This window comes from Anopheles bellator, chromosome 2 (assembly GCF_943735745.2).
Source record: "Anopheles bellator chromosome 2, idAnoBellAS_SP24_06.2, whole genome shotgun sequence".
NCBI classification, from domain to species: Eukaryota; Metazoa; Arthropoda; class Insecta; order Diptera; family Culicidae; genus Anopheles; species Anopheles bellator.
The window spans coordinates 71521114-71540880 of NC_071286.1; the positions used below are offsets into that span (position 1 = coordinate 71521114).

General features: G+C 52.4%; 3 protein-coding genes across 3 annotated transcripts in view; 1 reads left to right on the plus strand and 2 right to left on the minus strand.

The window, feature by feature from the left end:
* The window catches only part of LOC131209830 (unconventional myosin-Ia), a 28356-nt gene extending 20952 nt beyond the window's left edge, over nt 1-7404 (minus strand). Inside the window, exon 1 of the mRNA XM_058202975.1 lies at nt 7305-7404. Within this exon, the coding sequence (XP_058058958.1) occupies nt 7305-7395 (91 nt within the window). The 5' untranslated portion in view covers nt 7396-7404. The remainder of the gene's footprint in view (nt 1-7304) is intronic.
* A 2694-nt stretch (nt 7405-10098) lies between these two features.
* Nucleotides 10099-15378, minus strand: LOC131207977 (uncharacterized). Its single transcript, XM_058200615.1, has 3 exons — nt 14519-15378; nt 14197-14426; nt 10099-10106 (listed from the first exon to the last, which is right to left on the minus strand). The coding sequence occupies exons 1-3, from the start codon at nt 15376-15378 to the stop codon at nt 10099-10101; spliced, it is 1098 nt and encodes a 365-aa protein (XP_058056598.1).
* A 2935-nt stretch (nt 15379-18313) lies between these two features.
* The window catches only part of LOC131207978 (probable G-protein coupled receptor 158), a 75947-nt gene continuing 74493 nt past the window's right edge, over nt 18314-19767 (plus strand). The window contains exon 1 of the mRNA XM_058200616.1: nt 18314-18335. Coding sequence (XP_058056599.1) covers nt 18314-18335 — 22 coding nt within the window. The remainder of the gene's footprint in view (nt 18336-19767) is intronic.

Here is a 19767-nt window from a genome sequence, read left to right on the forward strand (position 1 = left end):
CATAACTGTTCGGTTGGTGTGAATACAACCCGAAAGAGAGAAAAAAAGGGCGTAATAAAACGGGAACAGAGCATAACGTCGGGAAGACGGCTGCCCGGGACGTGATAAATAATTCCAGCTTTTGATTGATTGTAAATAAAAGTTTAGTGCCCGTGGCTTCCGCACGATGCGGAGAAGAAGAAGCAGCGAGCGATCGGGCATCGGGCGAAGGTCGCTCTCGGCGCGGCGCGTTACATATTCCTGCGTTGGCCTTCCTGGATCGCCGATCGTAAAGCAAACCGGGAGAAACACATTAACGATCGCGAACGATCGGTCGAGGAGCACCTTTTTTGTGTTCGAACCGGAGTGCGGTTGAAATATTTAAAATTGTTCACCTTTCCCCGTGGTTTGCTTCTTCTAGTTCGTGGCCCCGCGGATTAGGCTGGCCAGCCTGTGGCAGGTTGGTCGAACGTCCGCCGAGAAATGGAACCCGCTGAGCGGTGCCAAAGCGGGTTCCAGAAACTGCGGCGCGAGGAGTTCACCCTTTTGTCCGGGAACCGGGACCAGGCTTTCTTCCAGGGGCACAAAACCAGTAGGTTCGCTATCTAGCTCTATCTAGCGCCTTGGTGTGCCGAGGGGGAACTCGAAAGGCGAAACCTTTTGGCGAGCGGAAGATAATCCTTACTGTTGCCGGTTAGCGTCCGTTTCGACGAAAGTATGCAAAAGTGGACGATCCTCGATTATTATAATTTTTCGTTGAGTTGCTTGAGAAACAGGTCACCAAACGTGGCCATGTTTAGGCACACACCCGAGCCATTCGCTGCTGCTGCTGCTGCGCGATAACGGTGTTCGATCTCCCAACATGGCCTAATGATCGGCCGCCCCGTCTACTGAATGGTTTGCTTTTGTTTCGTTGTGAATGTTTCTTCTCTCGCGCCGCCGCTCTCATCCGTGTTTTATGCAAACAGGAACATCGCTAAAGTACGGCCATCGCTATCTTAATCATCCTCATCGTCATACAATCACCACCGGTATTCCGCGAGCGCGCGCCAAACACCGATGATAAGCAGCGGGGGGTTCGTCGTCTCTCGCGAAGCATTCAAGTCTTTCGTTTCACCAAACGAACGTGCGCCGGTAATCTACGCGCGCTGCCACTCATCTGTCATCGGCCGAATGATCCGTTCGGCCGAATGAGCCCGCCAGCCGCCGAGGACATCGTTTAATCAGCACCACGTCGCTTCGCATCTCCCGTGACATCCCCGGAGTGCGCAGCATTATCTCGTGTTATCTCACGATGCTCGTTCGCCGTTGGCGATCGAGGCAACGGTAAACAGGGCTAACCGAGCGCAACGAGCTCTTCAGCCTGCCGTGTGACAGGTGATGGAAGATTTCCTGCATTCCTTGCACGCTGCGCGATCGCAATGCTTTTAATGGACGGGCCAGCGTGTCTGGCCAATCAGCCGGCTTACGTAGCGGCTCAACGCAGCAATTATTCTCAAATTATCATTCTTCGCTCGTTAATTCCATTTAAAGCTTCCCGAGATGCTTGGGTCGACCAAGAACCGCACGCATGCCTGCCTCCCGGTGATGATCGCGAAATTGATTTTCACTCATTTGAAAGCGAATCGTTCCGTGGGACGTTCATTCTTAGGCCGCGAGTGTTTATTTTCTAACCCGAAAGTTGTGGCCCGTACCGGAAGCTGTAACTCTTGACTATGTCCAACTCGACGCCATCTCTTTTGTGGGAGACAAAGCAGAAACGGAGACTGATGCTTGAGTGGGGTCCAGAGTCAGTATTTATGACCCTGCCACCGAACCCTGCCCTGGGCTGCCTTCCCGTCTTGGAAACATGAGGAGCCTTTTCGGGACCCTAATAGAGCGCCTGAGAGGTGTAATTAAAATTCTTCTCCCAGCGATCGATGCAAAATCGATCGATGGTGAAGGGATGATGGCTGAGGGCCATCATTTGAGGGGTCACTTTTATGTTGATTACATGGGTTGGGTTGCTCACGGTGAATAGAAAATGTGGCCCCCTAGGGGCGGGCGAAGACAAATGTGAAGGTTCGTTCCTTTCGCCACGGTTTCGGTGCTCGGGAGAAAGATCGATTCGGTCGTCTGGGACGCTTCTCGGACAGGACTCACTCGCGAGCTGATGGTGATGTTAGTGGTCATATAAACACGCGTGTAAATTGAATTTTGAAACAATAAACCAACGCCACCGTATGCTTGGTAACGACGATCGCTCTCTCTCTCTCTCGCTCTTTCTCTGGCCTGTGGCTTTGCCACTCCAGAAACCTGAACTACACGAAGGCACCAGCGGGTGAGGGGTCGCAAAACGAATTCGAATTCCCTGCCTAACGATCGGGGGCCCCGGCTCGGGTTTGACTTTGGTCCGGTATTCAATTCCGCTTTCGAAACGAAGAACCGCGGTGACCTGGGCTTGTGTTGGTCATTTCAGTACACCAATTCCCGGTTCGACTTCGGCGCACGGACTATCTCTCTCTCTTTCTCTCTGTTTGGGGCCGCCAAGATACCCGCGGGGCCTGTCGCTTTAGGAAATTTGCAATAAAAATAAATTTTCGTTATAAATTTTGCACTCAAGCCTTTTCACGAGTACTGAGGCGCGGGCTCGCGCTGGCACAAGGTTCTGCCGATTGGTTCGGGTGGCTGGGGGCAGTGGCCGCCTCCGGCACTGCGAACCATTTGCAGACTTTTTTATATGGTCAAGGTATGGACAGGACAGTTTACGGTTACTTGCTTCGTTCTTTCGCCACGACTCGATTAGCTATCGGGGGCTTACCATTTCGACGTAGATAAAATTTGAAAAGCAAAAAATGGGGAACCCCATTTAATTTGGGCTCAAACCGCAAACGGGAAACAGTTTTCTTTCATTGTCGTGGTGTGGTTCGTCATTAATTGCTTCCAAACGTAATGCTTGTGGAGAGCTTGGTTCGTAATACTTGGTTCAAGCTCTTCGTGATGTTGTTGCATCACATTTTCGTGATCATTTCGACCCAAACATGGCCCATATCTTTTCGAAACAAAAACACAAAATCTAGTTATAAGCGAATTCCCGATATTTTTTGGCCACACTAGTATAAGTGTAATGGTCCTCTCGTTCATCGAAAGAAATTAGAATAACATTCAAACTAACGACGGCCAGGTGGCTCTCGAACAATCGAAGCACCCAATCCAAGGTGGACCTCCGACTAAAACGAAACTGAACCCACCGCAGACGATGGCGCTCTTGCCAAGACGATCATCGCCGCGCGCCGTTGAAATGCGAAAATCGTGACAAACCATTTTTTGTTCGTTCCTATTCCTAGCCAAATGCAGAGAAAAAGCTACCGCAAACCTCATCGCGGTGCGGTGGGTGAAGTTGCAAAAGGGACTAAACGAAACCCTTTCTAAACTCACGTCACCGACGACGACGACGACGACGCGAAAGGCTGGCAAGTGAATGGTGGTTCGTTTGCCGGCCCCAGCTTTGGCCACAACGACGAACGGGTCAAACGGCAAACGGGGAGTTTCTGCTTGGGTTTGAGCATTTGGCTTGGAGCTCTCGAAGACTCGGCCCCAAGACCACGACCACGACGAATGGCGAGTGGCCCTGTTTCGTCTGTGGCAAAGTTCCTTGGCAGTCGCACTGTGTTGTGTCGCAGTAAGGGTGCCCCCCTTGTGGCAAAATTCCAAATCCAATTCCGTGGTTCGTGGTCGGTTTATGCTGTCTTTCGAAAATTGTGTTCCAAACCGAAGACTTGGGAAAGAATGGGGAATGAAACGATATTTCTATTGTTTTATTGATGATGAAAAATGTGTTCTTCCAGCTTTTCTTTTGTTATTGGCCCGGTGAACGAGATTCGCTTTGAGGCTCCACCGGCCGAAAGAACAGAATGGCGAATGGCCACGAAGCGAACAACCGACCGAAACGCCACCCCACGGAGACGGTCAGATTTAATTAGAGAAATGAAATTTGATACGCCTGTCTGCGGCTGCGAATAACACCGGAGAGTCGGCATTGGCCAACCCGACGCTAACATAAATTATGTATGAATATAATTTGTTCGGTGCGTGGATCCTTTTTGCCCTGCTGCTTGCTCCCCGCCATTTGATTGGCCGCATGCACGGTGCCGTGAAAGGAAGGAAGCCAAAAGCTGTGAACATGGTCCCGGCGGCGGTCCCCGGAACGCCGGAATGTGAACAAAACATTCCGCGAAATGCAAAAAGCCCTTTGCGCGCGGCTCGCGTAATATAACAATAATAAAACTGAGTTCGCATCGAGGACGGCAAAAGGCAGGCGGGCAGACACCGCTGCTAAGACTTCGCTGCCAGCAGCGAAGAAGACGACGAAAATGGCCACCACAAATCATTGCATAAACATCATTGCGGCGAACATTTTATCCGTTTGCATCCCTCCACCGGCCGCCGACACAATCGGGCGACCTTTTTCACGTACGGGATATCGTTTTTCACTCGGCGGTCGGGGCGGTCTGCGGTGTGGCCTGCGGGGTGTGCACGGGACAAACACTTGCGCTTCCCATCGGCCCTTGCCCCGGAAAGCCCAACCAGTGCAGGGTCTGCATCAAGAGTGCTCGTCGTCGTCGTCGTGGCAAAAATATTCGACAGCCGGCAATGAATGCACGATAAATTCTGTTCCGCCGGCATGGAATGGCGCAGTCGGAAGTGGGCAGCGCGGTGGGGGGAAATCAAGTTCCACCAAGCACCATGCACCAAATGTGCTTCCCCTCCGCGCCACCGGTCCGTCGTTTAGTACGGCGTGGCGACGACGGGTTCGTCGCTTGCATTTGCGCGCCAGTCTTTCGTAGCCGTGCGTACAATGTAGCGAAGCGGCCGAAACGAAGCCACGCCACAAGCTTTTGGCGCGGAAGATGGCCACATTACCATGCGCCGACCGGGGCCCGAGAGTTTGCAACAAAGTCCTCTCGCCTTTTCCTGTTTTTAGTGGCACTTTGTGCTCCCGTTCCGGTTGGCTTACAGCAAATCGTATGCATTTATACAAGTGGCCCGGCCTGATATGAATCCAATTGAGGCGCAGAAAGCGCGAACCCGCCAGTGCTGGAGGACGACCACCACGGCGGGCTTCGCGTTTCGCATTCTGCGCTGACATTGAAAATTATCGCCCCAAAAAGCTTCTCTTGAAATAACGAAAACACCGACCGTGAGGAGCGAGGACCGCCACCGGTGACCACCGGTGGGGGGGAACCGGGAGAGGGCGACGAAAAGTGGCACTGCGAAAATGGTGGAAGAAAATCGGGCAAACAACAACAACAACCACCAGCCCCACCGTTGCCAGTTCTTTCACTCTCTCGGGTCCGCAGCGCAGCGAGAGTCCAGAAGATAAATGCTTGCCCGAACCATCCAAAGACCTTCGTTATGGCGTCGTGGCGTTGTCGTCCTCGCGGTCGTCCGCAAGTCGGAACCGTACTCACGCAACACGCCCGGGGAGAATCGACCCGGCGAAGGGTGTGTTGCGCGGTTCGGGTTCGGCCCACCGCGGACGGTTCAAGGTTCTGTGGCCGCTGCAGCAGCAGCAGAGGCCACCACTGCACACCGACGGCCGCCGGTGCACTCGAAAATGTTAAATAACACGTCTCGCTCTCTTCGAAGCGGAAAGGAAGAGACCGAAAATGAGGCACGGCGAGACACCGGCGCACAGGTTATAATTTTGTGCAACGATGTTTTCCTTTTTATTTCATTCCGAGAGCCGCGGACAAACAAACCCCGAACCGAAAGAGGACCTGGGTTGGAACCGAACGGGATGGAGATCCGCAGATCGGTCGATAAGGGGACCCCGGGTCTCCGAAAAACGCCCCGCTGCCGGGCCGGGCAATAATTAGAAATCCATCGGGCAGCGACCGCGACGGCGAGGCATTCCATTTCCGAGACCCCAAGCGAGAGCCCAACTTGGTGGTGATTTGAATGCACCATCGTCCACCGTCGTTCTTCTTCTTGCGCCGTTCGGTGGCGGTTCGGTTTATAGCCTCCCTTTTTTCTCGGCGAACGCTGATAAATGCATCTTTCAATCACCTGCCTGCCGACGGCTTCCCGCTGGTCTGGGCAAGGGCCACCCCACCGGTCGTCGTCGTCGAGGATTGCGGTTCGTATCAAACGAGCAATTGTGTGCGCGGCCCACCGTTGCCGGAGCGGACGGTGGGCCGATTGCTTACTCATGCCTGCAGCAAATGGGGAAGATAGATGATGGCGATCGCGCGGATCGGATGGCGGCATTTGATGATGCGCGCTGCCCAGTGACACTGCCTCAAAGGAGGACCTCATGATTTATTGCGTGTTGCACTCGGAACGCGCAAATGGAAAATTCGTAATGATCCTCAAAAAAGGGATCGGTGGGTCGGTTAATATTAATGTTTGCAATGAAGTGCTCATGAAGCCTATGTATCGCTAGAAAGGCGTGATTATGATTAGGCGTTATCTACGTTGGGTCACTTGCACTGACAGTATTTGTCTGCGGGAAGAAGACCAACTACGCTCTCGACCGGGGGCTCCGAAAAAAAAACCCCACCACCCGTTCTTCATTAATTGACCCTCCGTCGCTGGAACCCTCCCGGGCCGGGTGCTGGAATCATTTTCATGAGGTAACGATATAAATAGCATAATTTCGTTTCGAAATTAATGACGTGCGTCATTAGGTCCGCTGTGCTGCCTGGAGTCCCGGAGCGCGCGGGGTTGATGACTGACGGGCCGGTGCTAGAAGCTTCGCGTCGTGGCACCGATGGCAGAGGCAAGGAGAACAGGGGAAACAAATTTGGCTCGTCGGTGGTGATGCCAGAACGCCATCTTGTTGGTCTGAGCTTCTCGCGGAGCGACCGTATTGCTCGTGCTTTGTTTATGGTATAGCCATTCAGTTTTCTAATTACAGTCGCGTCGTCTACGACGCCTGGAGCGCCTGGGACGTCGAGAAAGGGATGTACAAGGGTGGTCCGAAAAGTTTCCAACATGATAAAAATAACAAGACATTCATTCTGATATTTTTGCCACATATATAACTTGTAACTCTATAGTCTTCTGCCTGCGATGATCCGATGATCTCTGTAACCGGTTCTTAAATAATCTTCGAAAAAATTTGCAAAAAACCTCACTTGAAGCTAGTTCTGGTGAGTAAGGCGGATTGTGATGGCGGACGATTGTTACACAAAATTTGTGGCGTCAGGAAGATTCGCAATCAAATTCACTAGCTTTGATTCAATAGTGTTCCATGTCGGAAACTTTTCAAACCACCCTCGTACCTAGTTTTTTTTGGCCCCCCATTTTCTACGACCAAACCGTGGTGCCGGTAGCAGCCTTACCTTGCAGCTTCTTTTCCGTTTCCCAGAACTTCTGCAGCTCCGTAAAGTACTTGTCCAGGATGAACACCTTCGAGAGGCCCAGGGTGGCCATTTTGCTCGGTGTGGCGACACAATCCTGGCTCGGCTCGGCTCGGCTTTCGGTCACAGCCAACACCATGCGGAGGGGCTCACGGTGATCGTCGGGCGATCATTGAACGCGCTTCACCACTTCACGGCTTGTCTCTCTCTCTCTCTCTGTCTCGGGGAGGCCCTCCGAAAATTAATTCAGCCAGCGCCGCAGGAACGGACAGAAAAGCAACCTACCCAACAACCTCCCTCAGATGTTGGCTACAAAATTGGACACTTGACACGCTCACTTGGGATATTCCTCTGCCTTTTTTGCGATGCGATGGATAGGAGTAGTGAAAAAACAAGAGGGTAACATTATAGGTGTAGGATTTTTTTTTCGGCCTCCCAAAGCTATTGTGGCGCTAAACCGTGCGATTATGCTGTAATTATGGGCTTCTGGGGGTCGAACAGGGGTTTCATTTCATGTCTGCTCGCTCGTCTTCTTCGTATCCCGTGGTCTGTTGCGGTTTCCCTGACCCAAAGTCCCTTCCACTGGACTTTCCTATTTATGATGTGTATCTACCTCTCTCGCTCTTCGGCTATCCTATTTCAATTCTCTGGACCACCTTTTGCCCCTTTTTCTTAGCAAGTGACTCGGGAAAAAGCTTCGTTTGCTTCAGCCCGACGCATGAACATTAGTAAAAAAGTAATAATAATAAGTAAATATATAAACACAAAACCATTCTTCACACTCGGTCTTCGGGGATATCCTCCAGAAGCCGTACTCGTTGGTCGTTCGGCCTCACTCACACAAACGCACTACGCTGCACTAGGTTTGTTGCTTTGAACCGTGTTTTTTGTGGGTTCCCCAGTACTCTTGTTCTTTTCTAGCTCCGGTCTTCGCGATCAACGAACCGAGCGATCGATACACACCGCGCGCCATCGATCCCTGCTGCTGCTGCTGCTGCTGCTGGCCGTCTGTGATCTTTGTGTGAGCTTTTTCGTTCAACCATCCCTTCCCGAGCGTAGTCGTAATCCACTTTCCGAGCGAGAGCCCTTCGGAGGAGCCTCACGCGCGGCCAGAAGTATTATGATTTATAATGCTTCTGGCTTCTTGTTCTTCCATCGGTGGCAGAGAGTTGCGTAGCCATTGCCGTTGTTGTTGTTTCTCAGCATCCCACCGGATTCGGGAGGATCACTCTTTCTCACTCACACACACACAACCACATGCACTCTGATTCCCACTCGCTCTGGCTGCCGTAGAACGCTCGGGATAATTTGGATGTTGTGTCGGACCATTGTCGGTGTTATTGTTGCTCTTTGACTCTATTTGGCTCAGGTTCGTTGTTTGCTTGCTAATGGCTTGTCTGCGGTTTCAAGAAATACAAACGAGAGATACACGAGCACAGTCTATTTTCAAAATAGACAACATTGGCCACTTGTTGCCTTCACCCGGTGACAAGGCGCCGACAGGTCCCCACAACACAACGTTCACTCACATCAGCTTTTCTTTTGTCAGCTTTGGGGCCCGACAGTTCTAGACACGTCGCACGGACCTCAGACAGGCCCTTGTGCAACTGTGCACCGCGATCGTACAACATTCGGCCGCGGGTTTACCTTTGCGGAAAAACCCGAAGAACTGTTTGCACAACTAATAAACAGCAAGAACAAGAGCTATTGGTCGGTCCACCCGAAAAACGGTCACTCGCTCGCACTGCCTGCGCCAGCGGAAACTTTCTCGAAACTGAACCGACCGCCAGGAATGATCGCAACCCGAAGTGGCCAGCGCTCCTGAGCAGCGACCACCGTTCGACCGTCTCTTTCCTTCCAACCCGACACACCGGATTCTTCTTTTCTCTCCTTCAGAAGCCCGTTTATGCTGCACCGATCGGACGCACACAGCGGTGGTGGTGCAAAAGACGGCAGAAAACCTGCCACTACGGTTGGTGGTGGCCAAGCAACAGCATCACCACCACCAGCAAGCACCGAGTGGTGTGAGCGTGAGAAGCCCGCGCGAAAAAGGAAAGACGAAAGACATCTCGACGATCAAGCGACGAACCTGCGCTCGACACCAGCACCACCACACGGAGCGGCCTCTGGGCGGCCGAAGGAAAGCTCGCCTCCGAGAACCGAAAAAAGGGGTTTGAAAAACTGGCGTTACGACGTATGTTCATGTTCTCTGTCGCCACAGCTACAGGCAGCGAGGAGGAGCTTTTTACGTCGCTCTGCTGCTCTGTGGTGCTCCGCTCCGATCACGAACGAGATGTTATCCGAACACACACTCTCCGAGGTCCCGCGGGTGAGTTTGCGTAACGTGTAAAGCCAACAATAACCAGCCGGCAGACCGAAGGAGCGAAATAAAGCGAAAGAAAAATAAAACACCTTCCCCGGATCGGATCGGTGGCACAGAACGAAAACAAACCGCGCACCGTACCGAACCTTCCGGAAGGCAAACGGTCCTGCATCCCGGGCAGGCGCAGGCCATGGAAATTAAAATACTGCGCTGCATTTTGGACCGCCTGCGTTTTATCATGATCGCGTGCACGAACGGAATCGTTTTAATTCGGTGTCCCGCGGTGACTTGGGGCCCGGCGATTGCCGATTGGCACATACCACTTGCGCAGCGCCAGAGCCTGGCGTTCTCGGGGGGTCACGAAATTTCGCAGGAATTTTCGTGGTTGATTTATCAGCACGGCCGGTGGGGCTTCGTGCTGGCGATCGAGGTTTGCTTTAGTACCTTAATGCTTTAGTAGACTACAAAATGATCATTTAATTAATGAGACATAGAAGAGCGCAATATTGGTCCAACTCGGTTTCGCAGTTTAAACTAAACCGTTTTTATCGAGTCGCAATGCAGCCTGTGTTGGCAGCTTTTGCGCGGAGAGCTCGCCAAGATCGCCGCGAAAGAAAGCTCTCCGGTGAGTGAACACCGCGAACGGAAGAGTTGAACGAGAGAGAGAGAAAAAGGAACCCACACTGTTTCGGTGATCGATGGAAATGGCACCAATACAGCGAGCGAGTGGCACGCACACATGCACTGCACGTGGTGGAAGTTTTTCGTCCACCCCGTCCGTTTCCGTCAAACGATGAGCCGACCGGCGAAGGTCCGGTCAGGCAGACGAGCAGGTTTCTCGACCCTCGGACTATCCACAAACTGCTGACGTCCGCGCGTGACGTTGAGCAGGCGTTGAAGGGACCCCGGGAGCCCAATTCAAGCCGCGCTCCGTGGAACCAGTTTCTAAGCTTTCCCGACCCCGGCCCTACTGACCCTCTGCGCGTCTCCGTGGACGCGTGCTCGGAACAGACATTTCTAATCGCCTCGAAAACCTTTCGCCACGATGTTTAATTAGGAGAAAACAGGTCCCGGACTTGCCGGTGACGGCGCGGGTTTTAACGTTTTGTTTTCTTCTCCCGTTTTGTTGTTGATCTTTTGTTTTTTCGGCTGAGCCATCCGATCGGGCACCCCATCTCACCCGTCCGGTGTGTTGTTTTCTGGCTGTCGCTGTGTCTTTTCATTCGGCAGCGGCAAAAACGGTCCGCAGCGCCCCTTTTTAGGGTTGCTCCTTTAATGGGCGAATTTAACCTGATTGCATCACCTGACCCGGGTCGGCCGTCGGGAGCGCCAGGCAGGCAGGACCCGGGGCGGCCCAGCAAGCGCTCATGAATGATGATCTCAATTTGGCGACCCTCTTCGTGCACTTGCCACCATGGCGCACAGGAAAGGGCCCGACATTGATGCCATTCTTGTGCTGCACTCTGATTCACCCCAAGGGTGAGGTCCCGCAACAATGTTGAACATTCTGCAGCGGGCGTAGGTCCTGTGGCCTGCGAGGGGTACAAAAGAAACAATGAGCTTTTTGCCAATTTGGCCAAGACTTATTATCACTGCTTCGAATCTTCGTTGCTCGCGGGCATCCGAAGCAGGCCGCAACCCAGCCACAGATGAAGATGCGCCGAGAGCGAGAAAAGGGCCACGGGAGCGAACGAGAGGAAAACAACAAGGCTGACGAACGTATCGCCGTCCACTACTTTGTAAACTGAAATCAAGCTGTGGAGGCGCTTTTTGTTGCTGCTCCGGACCCGCAAGATCGCATCTCAAATTTATTATGGTAATTCATAATGTTTTGGCTTAATCTGGGGTCCATTAGGTGCGCGAGAAAGTGGCAGGGCGATGATGATCGTACCTGGCCTGGTTGCCAAATCGGTTTGCCAAAAGCAACGCGCTTAATGGGCCATTGTGCTGAAGGATTCGATTAAACAAACTGTGCGCCGTGGTTTATTGGCGTTTTGTTATCGATATCCTTCGCATGCTTGGGAACCATTAACGGCCCGTTTCTGGTTGACCCTCGAAAAAATCGTTCAATGAGTCCATTAAATCAGATATGATCTTCAGTTCGTAGTTTTCACTCGCATCCAAGGGTTAATTTTCGCGAGGTCCTTCCACATTAGCACGGATTTCAACCACAGCTTTCCTTGTTGGAACGGCATTGGAGCTTTTAAAAGCTTTGGACGGTAAAGTGAAAGCTTTACGAATACGAGAGCTTTCGCAGTGAGCGCTCACTTCGGATTCGGCGTGAGATGGCCATTTCACTATGGGGAATCGTTCACCAGTGTGAGCGCAACGATGCACAAGTTTTATTAAATTTGCTTGCTTGAAAACTAAAGTAAAGTTGTTTGTTTAAAATTAAACTACAGCCTCAACATTAACACCTATCCCTTTTGGCCTTTCGGGGACTGCCGACTGCGCGGGGACGATATTTTAATAATTCATACATTGTAGAAAGGCACGGCCGAACGCAATCGGCGCAAACAATCGCAAAATTCCCGCAGCCGGAGCTGCTTAACAACCGCCCCTTATCAGCGTTCTTTTCTCACCCGCCTACATGCATTTTTATCTCATGTTTATCTCATTAAAAAGATGCTCGGTGCGACTTGGCGGCGGTGCGGAGCCCGACTCTGGTCAGCCTTCAACTTTTGCTTTCCTTTTGCACTGCACGATCCCATAGCATTGCCCGGGGAGCGGCCAGACGGCCGGCCTGAATCCAGCCTGCCGCCGCCATTCGACGTCCCATTTTCTGGTATTTCACGAATCATAAATTTTAATCGCGCCAGCATACTTATGTTAATCAAAATTGAATTTAAACTGATAACATCGCTCACTTACAACGTATAATTGAACGTCGGTGCGTTCGCATGCGCACGGGGCCCTGGGTCCCTCTGGGTCCCTCGCGCGTTTTTCTCTCCTTCGTTAGTTCCCTTTTTTCCCCACTTTCGTCCTGTTTTCCTCGGTTTGGCGAAGAATTGTTTCGCGTCGTCTCGGAGGAAGGAACAAAAGGTAAGGAACAGTGGGCCCAGGGAATCTGAAGAAACAGCACGAAAACTTATCGCAAGACAGGAAGAAAATGAACGAAACGGGTCCGGGAGGGAGGATAAAAAGCAAAAAAAAAAACAAGGCTACACACAAAGAACGACCCACTGCGTCGCGTCGGGGGTAGCGGTCAGTCGCGCAAACTCTTCAAAAAAGTCCGACGGTGATGAAGGAAAAATTACCTGCCACGGAACTGTTAAAACTACTTAAATTATCATTTTTTTTGTCACTCGTTCCTTGCGTCGTTCTTCATCTTCGTCCGAGCGACATGTCGATGGTTTAACGTCGAAGCGATCCACCGAAGCTGATGTGTCATTTTCTGGACACATCAGAGCTCGCGGCGGCGAAGACGATAAGACGATTTTTCAATTTTCAACGAGCAATGTATTCGGGGCCGTCAACAACATAATGATAACTTGTCAGGCGCTACAACGCCCGGTAATTGCACCGGTGATTCGGGTCTTTAGTAACAAACCAAACAAATAAATTTAAGCCCTCGGCTGCCATTGTGCGGAGGGCACACAACGCAATCAAGTGGAGTGATTATTCGTTTAATTATTTTTGTTGTTCACTGAGTTACTGAGAATTGATTGTTTCATTAGCGCAATTTCATTGGGATTTTATGTTAAGTAAAGTTCTTCTCTTGGTTTAAGTGTTGACAGGCTATGGTAGATCGATCTCGATCAGTGATCCATCATCAACATTCATCTTAAACAAACACGCCGCCCAGTTACATGACCTGGGCCCAAACATCAGGTGGAATCAACAGGTTCTGCAGGTCGGCACGGTGATGGATCCATCGTTTTGGGGGCCCTCGGAAGAAAGTAGTCCACCGTAAAAAGCGATCCTGAGAGATGATCCTTCCTTTTCGGAAGGCGTTTGATGGCCTTTCATCGGCGATCGCCGGCTGAATGGTGATGATTGAGCTCCGTGACGCATGACGTAAAAAACTTTTTGCAAAACGGAATTGTTGATTCGTCGACAGGCCTTGCTTAAACCTTCAGCCACGGTACGAACTGGATTCCATCGCCACAAGGCCCCAAGATCTTCGCGGAATGCTCTCTCGGGCGATTCTAACCGGTGAAGCCTACCCTTCACCCTAACGGTTCGGGCAAAGTGTGAATCCTCGAAGCGTATCGCATGGCCCCAGAACACATCGAAACGCAGACAGATAACACCGGCCACAGGCGCACGGTACCTTCTGCGAGCCACACGCGGTGCCGATAATTAATTACGTCGTTCGGGCGAAGTGTGGCAAACCCCTGGCGACCCTCGCGCGGTACCGTCCGGCCCCGCGCAAGGTAAGGCTCGGTCAGCGATCGGATTAATTTGGTCATTAATTTCAATTTGGACCACAAGAACCTGCCCGACCGACCGATCGACCGAGAGAGGCCGGGTTTGCCAGTCACCTCCAACTAATTTATGAACCAAACGCGAACGCCGAACGCAAGAACGGGACGGGTTGTTTTGACTTACCGGCATTAGGGCGACGTTTTTTGCCGGCCCGATTTGGCACGCTGTAGATTGGCCCTCCGCCTCCAGCCGCGGCGGTCGCTGGACTTCGATCGGGGCCAGCCGGTCGCGCCGATCCTTGAGCCCGGGACGCGGGCCTCTGCATCGATGGGGAGGCACTTTTGGGCTTCCGCACCGCGATCGGTGTCCGGGAGCGGGACAACGGAAACGAGGCCGGTGCCGAAGCGGACGGACTACTAATGGGGAGAGAGAACGGGAGAGAGAGGAGGGAAAAGGGTAAAGAGCCCGTTCCAGAGATCCCGTGGTCGTCGGCGCGTCGACGTACTTCATGGCCTTCTTGTACTTGCAGAAGAAATCGGGACGTATCCGGTGATGCATCAGGAACAGCTCGCAGGCCCGCAGGATGTCCACGTTCGTCCGGATGCTACCCCAGTCCGGTTCCGCTCCCTTGCCCGCGATACTGAACGGACCGAGGGCTTCCCCCTGGAACTCGGGAATGTTGTTGAAGAAGTCCGACGTCCGCTCGTAATCGTCACGTTCCGTGGCCATCGCCAACGGCTGCTTATTTGGTGAGGTGATGGTTGGTTTCGCTTCCTGCTTTCCAGCGCGTCTGCTCCGGCGATTCCCTCGGCCGGCCGCGTCGTCGCTCGAATCACTGGAGTAACTCAAGCTAGAACACGGAGAACTCACTGATCCGAGACCGATCCCTTGATCGGTCCTACCGGAGCCCTCCTGCGCCGGTGGTGCCCTCTGCAGACTGTTCGAACCTGGTCCTGGTGGCCCTGGATTTGCCATCACCGAAGCTGGCCGACTCCAGATGCTCTCCACGTCCAGGTACACCGAGGTGTCGTTTCCAGTGCGTGGTCCTGCCTTTGTCAACCGCACATCGAGCGTCTGCGAGCGGGTTCGTCCGCGGGTCCCGGAGCTTCCGACCCCACTGCTGCTGCCACTACCCAACGCACCGTCGTCCGGGGTACCACCGAATTTCATCTCATTATTCGCGCTCAGCGTGTCTCCGAAGAGATGCTCCGCGTCACCCGCCCCACCCAGACTCCGGCGCACGTCACCGACGAGGGTCTGCTTCAGTGCGAGCAGCCGACCGAATTCATCATCGCAGCCGGGCAGTCGTCGATGGCGCTCCTGGCGCAGGCTCGCCTGCTCGTACGTTTGGTCCGGCAGCAACATGTCTCACCATGTCAACGGCCCGGGACCCCAGGAACTGGTTTGCACCGTGTTCCTTCCGGTCACCAGTCACGTCCTAGTTCTCGTCTTGCGCACCGTCCCCAGGCAGGTCCTGTGGTACGAATTTGGACTCGCTTTCTCGCTCACGGCTGTGGGGGGCGCAACGCCGTGAGGGGGATTCCAAAATGCCGTGGAATGTCACCGTAGGACAATTGATGCTCGGTAACGGTCGGTATCCGAGGCGCAGGTCACGTCACCACGTTTGGCAGCTGCATCGATCGCTGGGTAGCCGGGGAACCGTGGACAATTTGGGTGTTGGTCTGTCCGCAGGTCCAGCGTGCCCTTCCTGCCCCGTTGCAGATATCTCGTTTATGTGGAACCCCTGCGCTTTTGTCGCGACTCGCGCCTCCTGATTTCTCGTTTTGGTCGCTGTCGCGCTCGGCTCCTCCGGAACAGGTTTTTCGCGCAGGACGCCCGCTGTTTTTGCTGCGACAGTTTGACGAAATGTCAACCCTGCAAATAGAGAGCCAAAGGAGAGCACACACTTAGTTTCGGTGGGGCCTTTCTGGGGCGGTCGAATTGGCCGCGTTGGAGCCTCCAGTTCGTCCAGTTCGCTGACCATTTGTCATGAGAGCCGAGTGAGTGAGCGAAGGTAATTAAGGTTAAATATGGCTAGCCCGTGAGCCGGCAGCCCCGTGACACTTTGTTAATCGTCCCTGGTTAGGCACCGGATCAACAGGTCCCGTGTTTCATTTAGTATTCATTTTTCAGTCCGATCACTAGGTTCCAGGGCTCAACAAACAATGCGCCGCAGAAGAAGACATTTGATCTTCCTGGCCGGCCGGTCAACCTGTGGCAGTTAAACTTTGTAGCTAATGTTTTGATAATTATTTCTACACCATTAAAACTCTCCGGAGAACCGGCCTGCGGACCAACAACCTGTGGCATTACGCGGGTTGCGGACCGATGAAATTCAATCCAACGCTGCGCATGTAACAACCGCGTGGGGAGGCCGTAATCCATCTGTGGAAAATGAAGATATTGTCCGAAGTACTTCGCAGGGAGACGGACGTGAATCCGGCGAGTGAATGGGAAGTGTCATAATTATTCTACATCAATTTCAAAACCGCACACACAGGGCGGACTCACCGGTTTCGAGGCCGGTTTTTGCCCAGCTCCCAACTAAACCGGACACACTCGCAGGTCGGATCCAAATCATCATAATCGGATCTTTCGCTGACAGGCGCCGCAGTTATGCTGCAGTTCGATGCTAAGTAGACAACATCTTCACCATCATCATCATCATCATCATCATCGTCGTGGCCGTCTTCGGCTTACGGGCTCTGACAGAAACCGTCACTTCACGGTCATCACTCTTCTGGTGCACCTTCACTCTCTCTCTCTCTGTCTCCCACAAAAAACAAACACCGGATCCGGGGCGACTGGGCGGCTTTCACAATTCCTTCCCCGAGTCGGAAGCCGGGGCCGCGTCTGGTCGCACTTATGCATGCGGATTCATTGTTTTCGGATACTTTCTTTCAAATCGTAACACGGGCCCCACGGGACCTGGCTATATGGCTGGACAAGAGAGCGAGTGGATAATTTAATTCAATTGCAAGACACTACAAAACAGAACTAGTTCGGGACCGTCGGCGGGAACGCATAAAACCAACCGGAGCGTGACAGACTCCGGGCTTTCGGCTCTGGGCCGGGCCGGTCTTCACGGTGCTCTAGAAGACTCGTTTGATATTTTACACCCAACACGGGCGCGGTCCCCGTGTTGCCGGTTGGACTGCCGCTCCCCTCAGGTTTGACATCATGCCGACCGATCGAGCCAGCCGACCACTTCAGCCAGCAGGAACTTCTGGAGTCGGATGTTGTGGTTTAATTTATTCGACCACCACCAGCCTAGACTCGGTCCGCGGTCCGGTCCGATCTCCGATTTGTTGCGCAGCATACTAAACTAGGGTGTTTGGTGTTTCGCTGCCGACTCCACCCGACAATGTTTTCGCCTGTCGTCAATTAGTAGCGTGTCTGGAGACATCACACAGTGGAGTTATTACCTGGTGGGCAGTCCCGCGATGCAACAGAAGCGCAATCGAACGGCTTGTCGAAGTGCCAGAGCCGACGACGACGAGTATGACGGCCAATCAGATCAACTTTGCTGTTTTACTTTCAGCAAGTTGACAACCCTTAGCAGGCGTTGAGCAGCATTTCTTATGCCTGCCTTTTTATACAGGGTGGTCCGTCTAGCGGATTCCGAAGGTGGGGCGCAAAATATTGATTGTGGCTGTCGCGAATTGAGCTTTTCAAATTTCGTACAGTTTGAGTTGAAGACTCACCATTTTGGAAATAAGTTTTTAACATTTCCCAATTTTCTGCAAGAGTATAGCATCCAATTTAGTAAATTTCAAAGCTTTCACTAATTGTTTACAATTTCCAGAATGGAGTTTGACGTTTTAAAAGTCAAGCAAACTGTAGCTTAAAATACAAACACTTGATGGATCACCCTGTGAATACTAGCAAACGTGCGAGAAGAGTTGAAGGTATTTCTTACGTGTCTAATAAACTCCGATTTGTTTGCCGTTTTTTTTATGAAATATTGGGAAACCAAGTTACCTCGATGCAGCTCGATCAAGTAAGAAAGTGTCTCGAATAATTGAAAAATCTGGACATAAGGGTTGTTGCTAAATCTCTAGCCTAAAAGTGTTGTGGAAAGTTGTGGAACGCTTATTCCGTTCGCTTGCTTAGTTACGTCCCGGTAGAAGCCTCTGCGGCTTCGCTGCCTCCGATGACACCTTCCCGTCAGAACACTTAATTTCCCCTGTCCAATACATCTCAATGTCCGCCAACCCGTGAATAAACATTCCTCTTCCCGTTCCGAGGCGGAAACGGCGGAACGGAGCGAAATACGACTACGGCTAGGCCCATCTAAGGTATGCCGACCCCGCGGACCCGCGGTAAGTAGCCTATAAAAAGTGACGCCACTCGTCGAACTCTCGCCAGGCGCCCTCACGCGGGGATCTGGCTGTGGCAACAATGGGTCCCTCCACGATGTCCACGAGGCTCTCGCCCCTTTCGGGACAACATAAATACTGCCTTCTCTTCCCGGTCGGTGGCCGGAGAAGCATTGATACAGCGGACGGATCCGCGTTGTGGGTCGCAGCGGAAGAGGAATCGGTGTTTAAAGATGTTGATTTGATTTTCATTTTCGATTTATGGGCCGCACTTGGTCGGGGATGCGCCGATGGAGACCGGAAAAAACCCCTGGACTTCGGAGGAAGTGAGCAATTTTGTGAAACACAGTCCACTGTGGGTCGATCGTAATGGGTGGCGCGTTACGTGGGAGACTTTGGGTTCCGTTCCGAAGGCCAGCCAAGGATCGGTTACAAAATGGACAATGGATTGGAACGCTCTGTGCCGTGAACTTGATGTTGAAGGTTTTATGTCTGCGAGTTGGGCTCTACAGTTTCAAGTTTGAATCATGTTCCAATTTGAAGCGTTTCTCACACGATTTGGAATGCCAAAGTGCAGAACTGATCGGCTTTGGAACTTCGAATCAACTACTGTGCGCTTGGCAATCGACAATCAGCACCGCGAAAACATAATCCCATCGCGGGTTTGCCCTTCCATTCGCTCCGTATCATTAATCAGTCTTTCGGAGTCAATCAATCGGTCGGCGGTCGTCGGCGGTAATCTGTATGTGGTGCGAAAATGGTTTAAGAAGTCCGCCTCGCCGCAACAAAGGACCAAAGATAATTCCCGATAAGTTTGTGCCGTTTCGTTTGGTGCGCCAAATGCGGCTTTCACGTTCTAAAGCTCTCCCCCCTGCACGGTAACTCGGTGTCAGAGGCGTTTGGCGTTTGAATAATTGAACCTCCGCCCACAATTTTCTTGTCACGACTTCCATGTTCGCTGACGGACGGAGATTAAGGCAAAGTACTCCCGGTGACCGTCGCGCGGAGTTTGGCGGTCGCAGTTTGGGCGTCGGAGTTGTCGAAGAGTCAAAGAAACGGACGACTCCTCGGGGTAGCCTGCAACTAGCACGTCGAGACGGGGACTTGGTCTAAAAGCGGCGTGTCCGCGAGTGTCCACTCGGGTCGAGCGTCTGGCGCGTCCACAGGAATGCTTGAAATGTGTAAAATATGTTCGGCTGTTTTAGTATCGTTTTGCGTTTCTGTTTTGCTATCGTTTGGACTTTTTCTCTCTAGTCGCCAGCGCTCCGGTACTAGTTGAAGTGCTTAAGTCGCGCTCAACCCCGCGCTCCCGGCCAATTTAATGGGCCAAGGCTTTTAGTTTTGCACAAAACACACCGGACAAGGCACCAGGGGCTTGCGAAACTTTCTTCTGCCTCTCATTAAATTCTACAAACTCGGCGTGCCGATACTACGC